General features: G+C 40.8%; 2 protein-coding genes across 3 annotated transcripts; both read right to left on the reverse strand.

The window, feature by feature from the left end:
- Nucleotides 1-901: 901 nt before the first annotated feature.
- timm17a (translocase of inner mitochondrial membrane 17 homolog A (yeast)) lies at nt 902-6,297 on the reverse strand. Its single transcript, XM_040007930.1, has 6 exons — nt 6,172-6,297; nt 4,112-4,211; nt 3,768-3,831; nt 3,285-3,413; nt 2,469-2,579; nt 902-1,776 (listed from the first exon to the last, which is right to left on the reverse strand). The coding sequence occupies exons 1-6, from the start codon at nt 6,195-6,197 to the stop codon at nt 1,700-1,702; spliced, it is 507 nt and encodes a 168-aa protein (XP_039863864.1). The 5' UTR covers nt 6,198-6,297; the 3' UTR covers nt 902-1,699.
- A 2,020-nt stretch (nt 6,298-8,317) lies between these two features.
- Nucleotides 8,318-13,171, reverse strand: lmod1b (leiomodin 1b (smooth muscle)). Of its 2 annotated transcripts, XM_040007878.1 has the most exons (4): nt 12,877-13,171; nt 12,509-12,784; nt 9,497-11,185; nt 8,318-9,418 (listed from the first exon to the last, which is right to left on the reverse strand). In XM_040007878.1, the coding sequence occupies exons 2-4, from the start codon at nt 12,782-12,784 to the stop codon at nt 9,392-9,394; spliced, it is 1,992 nt and encodes a 663-aa protein (XP_039863812.1). In that variant the 5' UTR covers nt 12,877-13,171; the 3' UTR covers nt 8,318-9,391. The 2 variants fall into 2 exon arrangements, with proteins under 2 accessions (XP_039863812.1, XP_039863802.1); XM_040007868.1 differs by having other exon boundaries at nt 12,509-13,170.
- Between the last annotated feature and the right edge of the window lie 1,574 nt (nt 13,172-14,745).

The raw sequence follows: 14,745 nt of genomic DNA on the forward strand, positions 1-14,745 counted from the left end.
AAACATAAAAAACAAAGTTTGTGTACAAAATAATTTCTTTTCACTAAGATTATAAATTGTGTGAGATAAAGTCTAAATCAAGTCTCAAGAGCCCCGCGAAGACACTTAAAATTTATTTTAATTGAAAAGCAGTCAAAGCTGATTCTTAAAACTTTACCAGCCATCAATTATAAGACTTTAATGATTATTGATGACTTTATAGGAGAAAAAGGTCCTTGAAAGCAGTTAATATAAAAATGACCTACTCCCTTTAATGATTGAGCCAAAGTAGAGCTGACAGCTGACACAACAAATTAACAGTAAACTAATCACCAACAAGTTTTGGGACTGATTAAGCATGCTTTGTGTGTCACTGTGTTAAAAAATGTGTTTTGGCTTCCAAAAACTAAACATTATGGTTGGGAAGGTTGCTCATGATGGGTATTTTACACAATTTCCTGACCATTTATAATTAAATATTTTTAGGGGAGGTTGCTGTTGCTTTCCTTATCTCTATTTATTGTTCTGGGATTTTATCAGCTTCAGAAGTAAAGTCTGAAACTGTGCCACGAGTACAGTTCTAAAAATCAAACAGCCCACTTGCCGTGCGAGCTGCATAATTGTCCCCTTTAATGTCCAGTTTCTCATCCGGTGTCCACCTGTAAATTTGCAGCACTGGCTCTAGAAGAGATAACTGGTGCGTGACACGCACATGCAAGAATGTGAAAGGAAAATGCTTCCTTATGTGTCCTTTGTAAATACATCTTTAAAGAGTCAGCTGCAACAAGCTGGGCAGGCAAAGAGGGCAAAAGTGGGGTTTTTTTGTTTGTTTTGCAAGGAGTTCCCTCTAGTGGAGAAGCAAAATCCTGCTCTAGCTTGTAATCTACAGTCCATAAATGTATTCATAAAGCTCCAAAAGACATACTTTACAACTTATTTCTTTAATGTACCAGAGTACAATCTGTCATACAGATTTAATACAGAATACATCAATCCCTTGCTTGAGTTCTCCATTTAATATTAAATGTCTGCCTCAGTTTGTCATTAGCAGTCTTTTTCTCACTTGTGCTGAATGTAAAAACCACCATCACATAAAATAGAACAATCTGACACAACTCCTTACCATTGGAAAATAAATAAATCACTGTAAAACAAACTAATATATTCCAGGAATGGCATCTGTGTGTCTGTGGTAAGATGTTTGCCTTCATAACTCTGAATAAAGTCAAATAATTAAAAAAAAAGGCCAACCAAGTGTTGCTGGCCAACCCAAGCATGACAAAAAAGGCAAATATAGATTAACATAAGTGAAAGCTTTACTGTATGTACATATAATTAATTATGTTCCATGTGTGACATATTTTTGATAGATTCAACATCTCAGATTCTCCATCAAGATACATGCAGTCTATACTGTATGTAAACAAAATAGAAAAGCACATCTCATCCTCACAACAACTCTCAGCTGTCTGTTTTTTACCACAGCTAGGTGAAACAGATGCACACGACAAGCCTGACAATGGCAAAAGGCAGATGTGTACATGGCTCCTGAAAGAAGGAAAATGGTGATGTGTTTTGTCGTTCACTTCTCCGACAGTCCATAAAGTTGGGTGCACTTTCTACTGTTTGATGTGTGGTACTCTGCACCGCCATTTCTTCTTTTTAACTTCAGCAAGGAATTCACAAAAGGCCTAGAGGATAAAGAGGTGAAGACTTCCTCTCACTGATATTGTCTGTAGTCTCCAAAGGGAGAGGTGGGCATGGGAGCAGGGGCAGGTTCCTCTGCAAACTGAGGTCCTAAGGAGGAAAAAATAAAACTCAGAGTGAGATCGGTGCCAAAAGTCTAAAAGAGCAAACTGATGAATCAAAAAGACTTCCCAAAGGTCCTCACTGACATATGACGACTGAGTGTTTTTTTTCCAATTATTTAAAAACAGTCACAAATTAAAATATAGTCAGTTTCTTCAGAAAGCTGACTCAATCTTCAAATATTCGCATTTTGCCATAACTGTAGTATCATCACTGATAAACACTGTTTCAGAATAAATTTTATAATTTAATAGTTTTTGTCCCACAATTCAAACACAAGCAGCAAAATTTAGAAAATTTGCAGAAGAATCAGATGAGATTTATCACACATATTAGACCTGATGTTTATAATCCATGCTACTGTGTGCATGGTGACTGAATACTGTTTTCGGCAAAGCATGTGAGCAAGCTGGGGGTTGACTAACACTCCTAAAGTACAGTCAACAAAGATAAACATATCAGGTGCTGGGCAACAAGAGGTGAAGTCGCAGTACATTCAGTGTTTTTTTCTTTGCCGCAGTCATGTCATCTTTCATCTAAGTATTCTTTCACGCCTGATGGCTTCTGGTGGTTAGGTAGACTTTTATGTACAGTAATTTATCACAATGGGTGCTCGTTACATAAAACACTCTTCAGTCTCTTTCACTGAATTTATAAAAAATCACCAAAGTATTACTCACCAGTTGGAAGCTGTGAAGAGGCAAACCTAGTAAGCAGGATTCCAGCGCCCTCTATCAATGCCAGCAGGATACCCCCCATGGCGGCAGAGCCAAACATGGCTACCGGTCCATCTATGGACAAACCAAGGGCATTAATTGACTAAAATCACATAAAACATTCATTTCTGCACTTAAAAGGTATATTCAACAAGACTGAGATGGTACTGTTTGTTAGAAAATGTTCCCACCATCAATTTTTGTATCAGTTTTAATCCACTATTTTTGGATACAACTTATTATAATCCATTTCAATAAAAAGGTATATAGCACAAGTGTTTTCATGCTACTTTCGGCTGCTCACCATTCCTGACGCAACTCCACTGGAACTGGGAATCTTTTGCTTGTCGGGCAAATGTGTAAACCACTTCTGTCTATTCAATCTTTTGTTAAAGTTGTTCAGAATTCTATGAGGACCCCACAGTCCCTGTACAAATAAGCTTCAAGTTTTTCTGCTCCAGTAAAGTAAGCAAAATGACCAGAAAGTGATGCAAAAACTAATCTATAAATAGAAGTAGACAAAAATGAAAACATGCAGACCAGTTACAAGAATCAACAATTCCATTTCCTCATACTGATTGCAGGAAAGTCTGAAAACTGGGTTTACTGGACCAGCTGTTGCAGGTTTTGTTTCTTTTTTAAGAAACTCCCACAAGAAGCCACTGAAGAAAAAAGCCTGAAAATCTCACACTCAGGAGGGGTTGTAATAAATGTGGACATGCATGTGAAAGCACATTTGCTGTTTGTATGAGGTATGCAAGTTTTCTGTTGACTACTCACTTCTTGCAGCAAGAATAGCTCCTGTCATGGCCCCACTTGTTATTGAGTTCCATGGATCCTCCTTCCCTCGCACTTTTACTAAACCACAGTCAATCATGGAGAAGAGGCCTCCCCATACTGCGAAGCTACCTGCAACACGCCAAAGATTTGCATCAGCTGAAGAAGTTATCATTGAAGATACGCTTGTCACTTTGTCAAGCAATCACCCGCGTCACATATTTACATAAGTGACTTCTACCACTAATACACTTCAACAGCAAATAAAGTATTAATAATTCTGCACACAGATTATGCCTTCAGGCTCCAATAGCAGCTTATTTAATTAAACGATAATTACTTTAATATACGAAGTTGAAATATTTCCCAAGATTCATTTGTCACCATCGGAACTGCAGACGATGTACAACATGCTGCTGACTACAGCCCATGTTCTTTACAAAGGAAGAGAAATGACCTTTGAAACAGTTCAGCAATTGTTCTTACCCCCGAGCTGTGGGGCTCTGGTCTTGATAGCAGTTAAGCTACCCCTCATTCTGTGGCTCATCCCCTACAAAAAAGAGAGACAAAAAACATGCATCAGTGGAAATTCACTGTCAGGTCAGGATTTCTGAGACCAAAGATTCAGATTTTTCAGATTATGACTAATAACATAAGTTGAAAAAATTGTGGGTCTTTGAAATTCAGGTTGGATTAAAAAGAAAATTTCCTGTTTACAGGAACAGAAACACTGCTTTATCATCAAGTGTCTTTGAGCGTGACACTGACCCCAAGGACAGTACCTTGAATGTCAGCTTTGACTGAGGCCAGAAAACAGTCCTTGAACTTACCGAGGGTGCATTTCTGAAGCCTTTCACTGCCTGAAATATTCCTCCTCCAATAGCTCCCATGGTGAAAGCTCCCCCACAGTCATCCACAATCCTCCAGGGGCTAAAAGCAGAACACAGACATTTTAGTTTGTTTAAGTTAATAATGTCATGACATTTGAGATCTCTCATTGCATGTTCATAACAATCTCTTAATGTTCCCTGTAAGTCTAAATTAATCCAAAGGTAAAGGAAGAAGAACTAGTTTATTACTGGTAATATGACAATAAGATATAGGTCATCTGAATATCAACACTCGTAAAATCTAACTATACACACACACAGGTTTGGCCTTTGAGAAGGAGACCGATGTAACAGTGAAGCTGTGAAGAGTAGTCAGAGGAGTTTAAATACATCCAAAAGCAACCGACAGTGCACAAGAGAAGTGAAGAAGAGATTCGGCAGGGTGGTGGTGATGGAGACTAGTGTCAGCGCTGATTTATGACAGAAGCAAGAGTGAAAGGGAAGGTTTACAAAAGAATAGTAGTGAGACCTGCTGAGATTTATGATGAGCAGACAATGGCACTAACAAAAAGACAGGAGGCTGAGCTGAAGATGTTAAGATTTCCACTGGCAGTGAACTAAGAGAGAATGGACGGGATTAGAAATGGGTATCATAGCGAAAGCTCGGTTTAAACAGAAACTAAGTTTGAGAGGCAAGGCTGAGATGGTCTGAACGTGTGCTGTGGACGGTTAGTGTGTATATATTTGACAAAAAAAAAAGATGCTGAATATGGACCTGCCAGACATGAGCAGAAGCAGAAGCCCTCAGAGAGGGGCAATGTAGTGGAGGAGGACATGCAGAGGGTTGGTGTGACAGAAAACGATGCTAGGGATAGGGTGAAATGGAGGCAGACGAAGAAAAACACACGTAGGCGTGAACGCACACAAACTCACAGGGCCACTCTCTCTGTGTCCTATGTTAATAACCACCTCTGAACCAGCGTAAAACATGAAGTATTACAGCATTACAACATTTTGTTTGTTTGGGCAGTGAGGATTATACTTCACATGACCGCATCTCAAATTTAAACAAACAGACTGCACGTTTACTTCTCACATACGACTTTATTAGAAAGGGTTTACATGGTTAGATGGTTGCATACAATGTAATATGACTTCTGGTCAAAATCAGGAAAATGTAACAGTTTTAAATAATGTATGTAAAACTGGATCTTCTATTTACTCATAGCCATTCGTTTACGTAAACAGATGCACTACATCTTAAATCACGAAACGAACATTTTGCAGTGATATTGAAGGACAGTAACCTTGTGTCTCGTGTTTCTGACCATTAGTATGCGATCTTAAATTGTTATTAAAAGCTGGCCAAAATACTTAAAAACATAAGTGGGAGAAAAACAGCGAACCAGGACAACCTTTTTGAACTTTTAAGAAGTTTATTTAGTTCACGGTTCTTATAAATTAAACCTAAACCAAAATAAGCATACACGAGGACAGCCACCGAGAAAAAATGTATGTATTTGTAAAAACATTTATTTTAAATCCTCAGTGACGCTGTTAAAAGTTCATAAACTATTTGAACAGGACATGTCTCAAGCTAGCTGAAGCCATCAGGCTGCAGTCTAGATAGCGCACAAGTAGCTAATCCAGCTAGCTTACTTGTGCGCCAAAGCAAAATAATACTAAAATAACTACTCCAACTTTTCCCGAATGGCTACCAGTATGCGGTTACAATAGATGTTATATGCCTTTTTTAAGCACCGGTTTGTGGGGTCAGTAAATTTAAAGCAATGACATGTGGCAATAAAACCGACAAGGTCACAACGTGACTTAGCCGTCCCGACGCAGTGCTCGCTCAAACTACCTTCACTTGTGTATGCGAAGTTAGCATTTCTGCTAACGGCAGCTAGCCGGCCGGTTTCGAGGTGTTTCGGTCGTGTCACGTGATATAAAATAAAAACATTAAACACAACTAACATGGCATGTATTCAAAACGCAGCCCACTGCAGTACACGCTGAAACGGTGCGGGAAACGGATTAATTTTAATTTTAGGACTCACCACGGCTCTCTGGCATACTCCTCCATTTTGTTCTTTGCTGTTCCGCCTGACGTAACGATTATCGAACACCTGACGTAACGACACTATAGAGACAACGTCATTTCTTAAAGGAACAGAGCATGCAGGGACGAAGGATGAGCTTCAGGCTGCTGTCCTGAGAGTTTATTACAGCCTATTTCTTAAACCTATCCACAGAAAAACCAAAAAAAGATCTTGTAATGAATAATGTAAAGTAAAAAAGTAGAACTGTTCAAGCACTATAGACTTGTATTATACTTGAGTGTTTGCTAATTCACATAACATGAAGCAAATTAAAGGACAGCCAGACAGGTATAAGAGAGTTTTGACATTTCTATCAACAGAAGCAATGTCACACTGATCACATAAAGTCTTATTTACAGTGACAAAGGTTAAAAAGCAGGTAGAAAAACAAAAGAACACCCCTTAATAAACTTTTTTTTTTCACATTTCTGCAACACAAATAGAAATCTTCATAGCAAAATAATCACACTCTGCTGTGCTCCTAGTGTTTTCTTAGTAATAGCAATGCAATGTACTTAGAGGCCTTCTGATGGCACTGAAAACCAGTAATCTCAACATTTCATTCCTTCCCCTCTTTTTCTTCCTTCTGAGACTATTGGTCAGAGTAGCAGCTACAGCTAAAAGACAGAAGGCTGGCTCACTGCCCATTATTAGGAACAAGAAAGGAATGACTTACAGAGCAAGCCCTCATTGAGAAATGACCAAATATAGGCATTTTGTGGATGCAGAGACTGAGGCAAGGCTGCAGAGAGATAAACTGGCCTGCTGCTGCTGCTCTCTTTTTTCTCTGGATGATGGCTACCTTTCCAGCTGGTGGGTGGACACTAGACAGCTCCCAATGTTTCCACGTAGCTTTAAACACATTATGTAAAGAGCAACAGATAGAAGAAAAGTTCTTCATGGTCCACTGCAGAAGCACAGATATACATGCTACGAAAACATTCACTAGTTGATATAATGTTTTGTGTCTGGTAAAGGTTCTGCCGTGCGGTTTTTAAAATTAATCCATCAAGAAATGCAGATACATAAATTTAAAAAAATGTGAATCCATGTTTATTTCAGTAGTTAAAGTACGAGACACGAGAGGCCTCCTGCTTTCCTGGAAAGGTATTTTTTGGCATACGGACACCGCAAGTTTCCACCTTAGTCTAAGTAAGTCATGGGACCCCAACTAGCCACAAAAGTCATAGTGATGTCGTAAAATCCTGCTGCGAGTACAAGCCATTGCATTTTTGAATGTATATACAGCTGTGGTCAGAAGCTTCCATACACTCATCATAGGCATGAATGTGATGATCATTTGGGGCTCATAAGGATTTCTTCGAGCTGCTCCTTTTCCAGGGTGGAAGGATTGTACAGCATACATATTTATTTACTTTAAAATGCAAGAATTGGGTTTGCATTTCTTTTGGATTTTTTTCCTATCCACACAGGGTCAAAATTATACACACAGGCTGAAAACAGACACAGACTCGAACCTTTTAATAAGCGCTGCTGAAGGTTTTAAAGTGTCTTTTAATTCGACATTTGCTTCTTGTTAATGATCACGAGAGATTACAATTGGTAGATCCTCTTTGTCTCCATAAAAAGCATTTGTTAGACAGCAACCACTGAATTCCCCAATACTAGGAATAATGGCAAAGTCCAAAGAACTCAATGAAGTTGAGGAGAATTGTAGATTTATACAAGTTGGGAACGTTTCATGGAACCATTTCTAAGCATGCCATCACAATTGTCTGAGAGGGTCCCTGCTCCAAAATCAACACCTTAAAGCACAACTAAAATTCCCTGCTGACCCCATGGACAAACCAAATGCCTTCTGGAGAAATGTTTTATGGTCAGACAAGGCAAAGATTGACCAATTGTGCTACACTGACAAGAGTTATATTTGAAAGATTAGAGGTGAGCCTTTCAAGTTCTTGTTTTTCAAAGTAATAAAAGCTGTGTGCTGTACAGTCATTGCATCATGGATAAAGAACAGTTAAAAGAAATCATTAGAAGCCTGAAACATGCCCATGATCAGTGATGTAAACGTCTGAGCACATCTTTACTTGTACAAATATAATCATATGCACATATATAGAGAATTAACAAGATTATCATATACATAATTTCATTTATTGTAGCTAAAAATTATAATATAATAACAGATTCCAATCACTTCTATCAGACGGGTAACATTAAACTTGCAAACATAGCAGAATCTTTTATTGAAAACATACAGGCTCTGTAAGAAAAACATGTAATAATGTATGTGCTTCATTACAACACTCAGGTTTTTGCTAATCACATTAAATTTCCTTTAGAACTGATATTCACTTTTAAATAGCACATTAACCAACAGTAGTGTTGATTTAATGGCGTTTCTGACATTTTGATGTAAAACCCAGGCTAGAATGATTCTGCACAAAACGCAACATCAGATGCTGAAACTTATCTCCCTGCACTTCCTGATAAAATGCATGATGTAATTATTTCCATGCTAAGACTCATTCGTTATGTCCCAGGACTCCTGGGACAATGGGCTGCTTTCGAAACCTGCCTGAGATGTCTTGAGATTTGAGACACACAATCAAAGACCACCTTGACCTTTTTGTTTTCTCCACCCACCCAGATTTTCTTAAGTCAGGCCGCCATGTTTGTTAATTCCCTGATATTCCCAGTTTGATTTACAGATTTACAGCTGATAGGGTGGATTCCCTCTCCACAAATAAATAACTTTTCAAATTAATCTCAATTACATACTGTTGAATATTAGAGTTTTATAGAGTTGTTTGAATCTCTTGTTAAGCTCATCACACACTCTCCCACACACTCACATTCAGATGCATATACAAGCCAACATGTTATATGATCGGCCTCATATTATCTAGTGCAAATAACCAGCCAAGCGTCAGTATGAATGGAAGACAAACAGCCTCAAACCCATGGCACTCTCTGCAGAGAGGCCTTCATCACTCATTCTCCACAGAGTCTTTTTGGTCCAGTGTTGTTGGGAGAACTCATAGTGATGGCTGTTCTTCCAAACGTCTCATGTTTCACTGTCTTCATCTGCCCCACTGCACTTTAACCGGCCAGGGGAATTTATAAAGGTTATCCCCTAGAAACCCTCTGGTGAGATGTCTGTTCTCCCTCCCTTGCTCTTCTTCTTCTTCACTTTATATTCCAGCAGGAAATATCACTGCAGCCACTTTGGCACCGGCACCTGTGAGAAAAATAAAACGTTAGTGAATCCAAACACAGCATCGGTGAGCTAACCTCTTCGTCAACCCTTCTGATGTACCTTCTTCAGCTGTTTCTTATTGGTTCCTCTGATAGAGGCAAGCAGTTGGTCCCTTGAGTTCTTCGTACCACCTGGGCGGTTTGCATCCAGCATAGGAGGTGGAGGAGGTGGTGGTCCACCCCCAGGAGGAGGCGGAGGTGGAGCCGGACCTCCAGCTCCTTTTCTTGGAGTGAGCTTTGGCGAAGGCACAGGTGAAGGGATGGGTGAAGGTTTAGGCGAAGCTTTGGGAGAACTCCTCAGAGATCCTCCACCTCCGCTCTTGGGCACCTCAAGTGTTCCCTTCTTCTCTCCATTGGCCTGGGCCTGCTTCTGCTCCTGCAGGCGCTTCTGCCTCTGCCTGTCCATGTTGCGACTCAGTATGTTTGTCGTGGTCATTCTTGGTCCTGCTAACTCAAAGTGGTAGCCCAGCTTGAGCAAGGTGGTGTTGTCTTTCAGGATCTTGACCATCTCCATCTCGGTTTTCCCTCCGCAGATGTGCCGCTGGTTCTGAAAGCGCAGCTCGGTCAGCGTGGAGTTGTGCTGCAACGCCTGGATGAGAGACAGGATGCCCTTCCCGGTGAGATGGTTGGAGTCGAGGTTAATGCTGGTGATAGTCTTGTTGCTGCGGATCGTGCCGGCAATGGCATAAGCGACATGGTCGTCCGCACGGCAGTTAGCGAGAGCGAACGTCTTGACGTGGGTGTTGTTGTGCAAAGCTTCTGCAAACTCGATGAGCGTTTTCGTCTTGATGACCTCTGAGTTGTTGACGTTGAGCTCAGTGAGGGAGGGGTTGTTGCTTCGCACCTGCTGCATGAGCTCATCAAACATGCTCGAGTCTTCGTCTTCCTCCTCTGCCTCCTTCGCCTTGCTGTTAGGGCTGTTTTTAGAAGCACAGTTAGCAAGTTTCCCACTATCCTCAGCTTTCTTAACCTTACCGTCCTCTCTTTGCACCTTCTCCTCTGGTTTCCGCTCAGCATTAAACTTCTCTTTCACGTGGTCACTGTGGTTAACCAACTCTTCTCTGTCTGTTCTTTTCTCCATCTTGTCACGTTTCACCTCGTCTTTCTCAGAAGGTTGTCGTTCGAGTTTGACATCAGGTTTGTTTTTGTATTCAGATTTCTTCTCCTCTGCTTTAGCCTTCTTCTCTTCTGGTTTACACTCTTGAAGCTGGCTCTCCGATGCCTTGCTCTGCTTCACCATTTTAGAGACAAGCCCCTGTGTCTTGATACTCTCCGTTTTTCTTTCCTTTTCCTTGCCCACATCTTTCTCGCTTTTTTCTCGTAGCTTTGAGATAATGTCTTTGGTTTTGCTGTCATCTCGTCTCCTGCAGTCTTCCCTCCTTTCTTTCTCTTTGCTCTCATCCCTTTTCTCCTGTAACTTTGAGATCATGTCTTGTGTTTTGCTGCCTGTGCTCACTCTGTTTTCTCTTCTGTCTCTCAGCCTGTTGTCCTCATATTTCTCTTTGTCACGGGCCTCCTCTTTCGTGTCGCTCTCTCTGCTATCCAGCTTCCTGTTTCGACTTGAACACCAGCTCCCGTCTTCTTTTGAACTTTCAGGACCTTTGCTGTTTCTGTCCTCCGCCTTGATATCTCTTTCGTTTGAGACACTAGCTTGTCTTTGCATTCCCACTTTCATATCGTCATTTCCCTCCTGGCTGAGACCCATCTTCCTCAGGTACTCCTGCTTCCGGCTCTCTTTCTTCGGCTCTCCCTGCAGGAAGATGAGGAGTGTGATAAGGAAATTTTTCCTCATCAGTATGACAAAACAAAAAATTACATGGGTCATTTAACGTCTGTGAAAAGCAGCATGTCAAATGATGCAGCGCTCTAAGCACAATAAATCACAGCAGAGTCTCAATTTATTAGCTACAGAGCACAGAAAAAGTAGTATCACAGAATTACAGCAAATATTGCATGACATGTAAAGTATGATAAGACATCTGATCGTGCAGATGTGCTGTCTTTTATTGTACAACAGCGTCTCACAATAGGGCATGTGTGTTTACAGTCAGCAAAAGGACACTATCCATTTTTTTTAGCACAGGGATACATTTGCAGTGAGGAGCTCGCTAAGTGTTTGATTTGTGAGCCTCCATCTGTTTTGCTTCGTGAGGCCGTGGCCCTGGCAGATGCATCCTTAAAAGGCAGTGAGCGTAGGAGCAATCAACCAAGGAATTCCACCAGGCCGGGATTAAGAAGCTCCGCAGAGCCGCTGCTCCAACCACTTAAGTGTCTCTCTTCTAAGCACACAAACTGATTGAAATCATGCTAATATTAATGGCAATAAATTTGTGTAGCATCTCCAATAAATTACACAAATGCCTCTTGGAGAAGATGTTTGTGCTTTGCTTGTTTGGCAGATGACAATTAAGGGTAAGGAGTGGATGTAGGCGGGTCATAGATGGGGACTCACTGCTTTTCCTGGCACAGGAGTCAACTCTGGGGACTACTATTTTTAAGCTGATGGGACTCGGGGTGCATGAGGTCCAGTTGCTTCAAGTGAAATGAAAAATAGACATGAAAGCTATCCAGGGGGCTGTGGGTATTATGCAATGCTGTAGCCTATCAGTCAGTTTGATTTCATAGCTCCTTTTAAATCTGGTTATAATAATAATGAATAATAATAATAATGGATTGCATTTTTAATAGTGCTTTTCGGGGCCCTCAAAGCACTTTACAATTCCACTATTCATTCACTCTCACATTCACACACTGGTGGAGGCAAGCTACAGTTGTAGCCACAGCTGCCCTGGGGCAGACTGACAGAAGCGAGGCTGCCATATCGCGCCATCGGCCCCTCTGGCCATCACCAGTAGGTAAAGCGTCTTGCCCAAGGACACAACGACCGAGACTGTCCGAGCCAGGGCTCGAACCGGCAACCTTCCGGTTACAAGATGAACTGTCAACTCTTGAGCCACGATTGCTCAAAACTGGCAAAGGGAAGTCGAATATAAACATATGAAGAGAGAGATGAGGATCATACTTCATCATAAAACACTCATGAGTCAAAGCCAAAGCATATTTCCTCACAAACCTCAAATGATGGTTCCCTCTGGCTGAGCCTCCCTTTGGTGTCTCTCTGTTTCGTCGTTGCATCCCGGACATTGTTGCTCATAGGTGGCTGCGCAGGTTGGTTCTCCCCTGCAATGATGAGCCCCTCCTCGGGGTTAATGTCTGGCACCTTCATCATGTCCATCTTCAGCTCCTCTATTTCCTCGGGGGAGAGGGTGGACAGCAGGTTGTCCAGGTCTGGGTCCTCGCTGACCTGGCGACCTATACAGGTCAGGCCTTTCATCTTTCGTCTGGACATCTAGCTCAAGCAAATCCCTCGATTTAAATTCAAATTACAAGCTGACTATTCCTATGTGCTGATGTCCTGCTGTTGTGTCGTGTCCCACTCACCAAAAAGCCACCAGAGGCATCAATCCTGGTGCAAAGAGGCTGGTCTCAGAGTCTTGCAGCGAGGGTTACAAGTGACGAACTGTGAGAGGTTCGCATCATCAAAGTGGACTGTGAGGCTGGGACATTCTTCGAAATCCTGTGAAAGTGCATGTCCATATTTAGTTCAGGGTACACACTCCTTTAAAGGTAATGGGAAGGGCTGAAGTTTACAGAGATGCCAGAGCAGGCTTACACAGACTTCCTATTACACAATCTGTATTTATATTGGAGCCCAGTTCAGTGATGTTTATACAGTCGCTCGCAAATAAAAAAGTTTTATAAGAGCTCGCTTTTAAACCAGTGGGGATTTAAAAGCGAGCTCTTAACGTTTTGCTGTAATACAAAGGCCAGTGTATAGTTAATAAAATATTGTATGGAATAAAAATAAATACAAATATAATGAATATATGTTTAAAATATGCATACTGTATATATGATACTAAATATTCCCATAATATATTAAACATATATTTAATTATTTAATAAGATGTGACACTGCATTAGTGTTTCACTGTATATTTACTATACTTAATTTGAGCTTTTTTACTTTTTAAAGACACTTTATGGTATTGTGCACTCGACAGACACTTCATTAGGCACACCTTGCTCATTCTGGGGTCAGACCTCCTTTTGTCTGCACAACTGCTTTGATTCAAGAAGGTGCTTGGAACGTGCCTCTAAGATTTTGGTCCATATTGACATGAAGGCATCACACAGCTGCTGCAGATCTCTTGGTTGCACATCCATGATATGAATCTTCTGTTACACCACATCCCGAGAGTGCTCCATTGGACTGAGATCTAGTGACTGTGGAGGCCATTTGAGTACAATGGACTCACTGTCAAGATCAAGACACCAGTTTGAGATGAGAGACTTTTCACATGGCGCATTATCCTGCTGGAAGTGGCCATCAGAAGACAAGTACACTGTTATCATAAAGGGATAGATGTGGTCAGCAACAATATTCGGGTAAGCTGTGGTGTTTAAAAGACACAAAGTTGGTACAAAGGGGTCCAAAATGTGCCAAGAAATTACCCCTAACACTATTACTCCACGACCAGGGTGAACAGCTGATGCAGGGCAGGGTGGATCCATTTGTTGATGATGTTTTTACCAAATTATGATCGACCGTCTGAATGTCACAACAGAAATCAAGGCACATTTTTCTAATATTCTACAAATTTGAGTTACTGTCGCCTTCCTGTCACCCTGAAGTAGTCTGGTCACTCTCCTCTCACCCCAGAGAACTGCTGCTCACTGGATATTTTCTCTTTTTTGGACCACTCTCTGTAAACAGTAGAGATGGTTGTGTGGGAAAATCCCAGCTGGTCAGCATTTTCTGAACTACTCATACCAGCCCGTCTGGGACAAACAACCGTGCCGCATTCAAGGTTACTTAAATCCCCTCTCTTCCTCATTCTGATGCTTAATTTGAACCTCAGCAGGTCGTCTTGACCAAGTCTACTTAACTTCAGCTTATTTTGTTTTGCATTGTATTAAAAACTTCAAAAACAAAGTTATGTGAAAAAAAGTAATTTTGTTTGGAGAAGAATTTATTTAAATTAAAAGCCATGAATAACAGAATGGACAATAATGAAGCTGTTTAATCCAGAGAGCATGTGAAGAGTAGAAATATTGGGACTTTTTAAAAATTATTATTACATAAGATAACTTATGTCATGTATAAAAAGCTGTAACTTCTGCCTCCAGTGAGTAATCCTGTGATCCTGCATTGTTTTCTCATTTCTTTCCTCCCAATATTTACATGCAAATATTTACAGGCAAATATTTACAGACAAAATAAGTACATATATTTAAAAAAAAACAATT

The sequence above is a fragment of the Simochromis diagramma genome, unplaced genomic scaffold (assembly GCF_900408965.1).
Source record: "Simochromis diagramma unplaced genomic scaffold, fSimDia1.1 OVJJ01000320.1, whole genome shotgun sequence".
Lineage (NCBI taxonomy): Eukaryota > Metazoa > Chordata > Actinopteri > Cichliformes > Cichlidae > Simochromis > Simochromis diagramma.

Excerpts from the sequence above, each read along its gene's own strand:
- timm17a (XM_040007930.1), bottom strand. The coding sequence starts at position 6,197 with ATGGAGGAGTATGCCAGAGAGCCGTG. Across the intron at positions 3,414-3,767 it reads CAGAGCCCCACAGCTCGGGG|GTAGCTTCGCAGTATGGGGA; the intron begins GTAAGAACAATT and ends GGCGTGTTGCAG. Across the intron at positions 2,580-3,284 it reads AGCTATTCTTGCTGCAAGAA|ATGGACCGGTAGCCATGTTT; the intron begins GTGAGTAGTCAA and ends GTTTGTCCATAG.
- lmod1b (XM_040007878.1), bottom strand. The coding sequence starts at position 12,784 with ATGTCCAGACGAAAGATGAAAGGCCTGACCTGTATAGGTCGCCAGGTC. Across the intron at positions 11,186-12,508 it reads AGAGGGAACCATCATTTGAG|GGAGAGCCGAAGAAAGAGAG; the intron begins GTTTGTGAGGAA and ends ATCTTCCTGCAG. Across the intron at positions 9,419-9,496 it reads ATAAGAAACAGCTGAAGAAG|GTGCCGGTGCCAAAGTGGCT; the intron begins GTACATCAGAAG and ends TTTTTCTCACAG.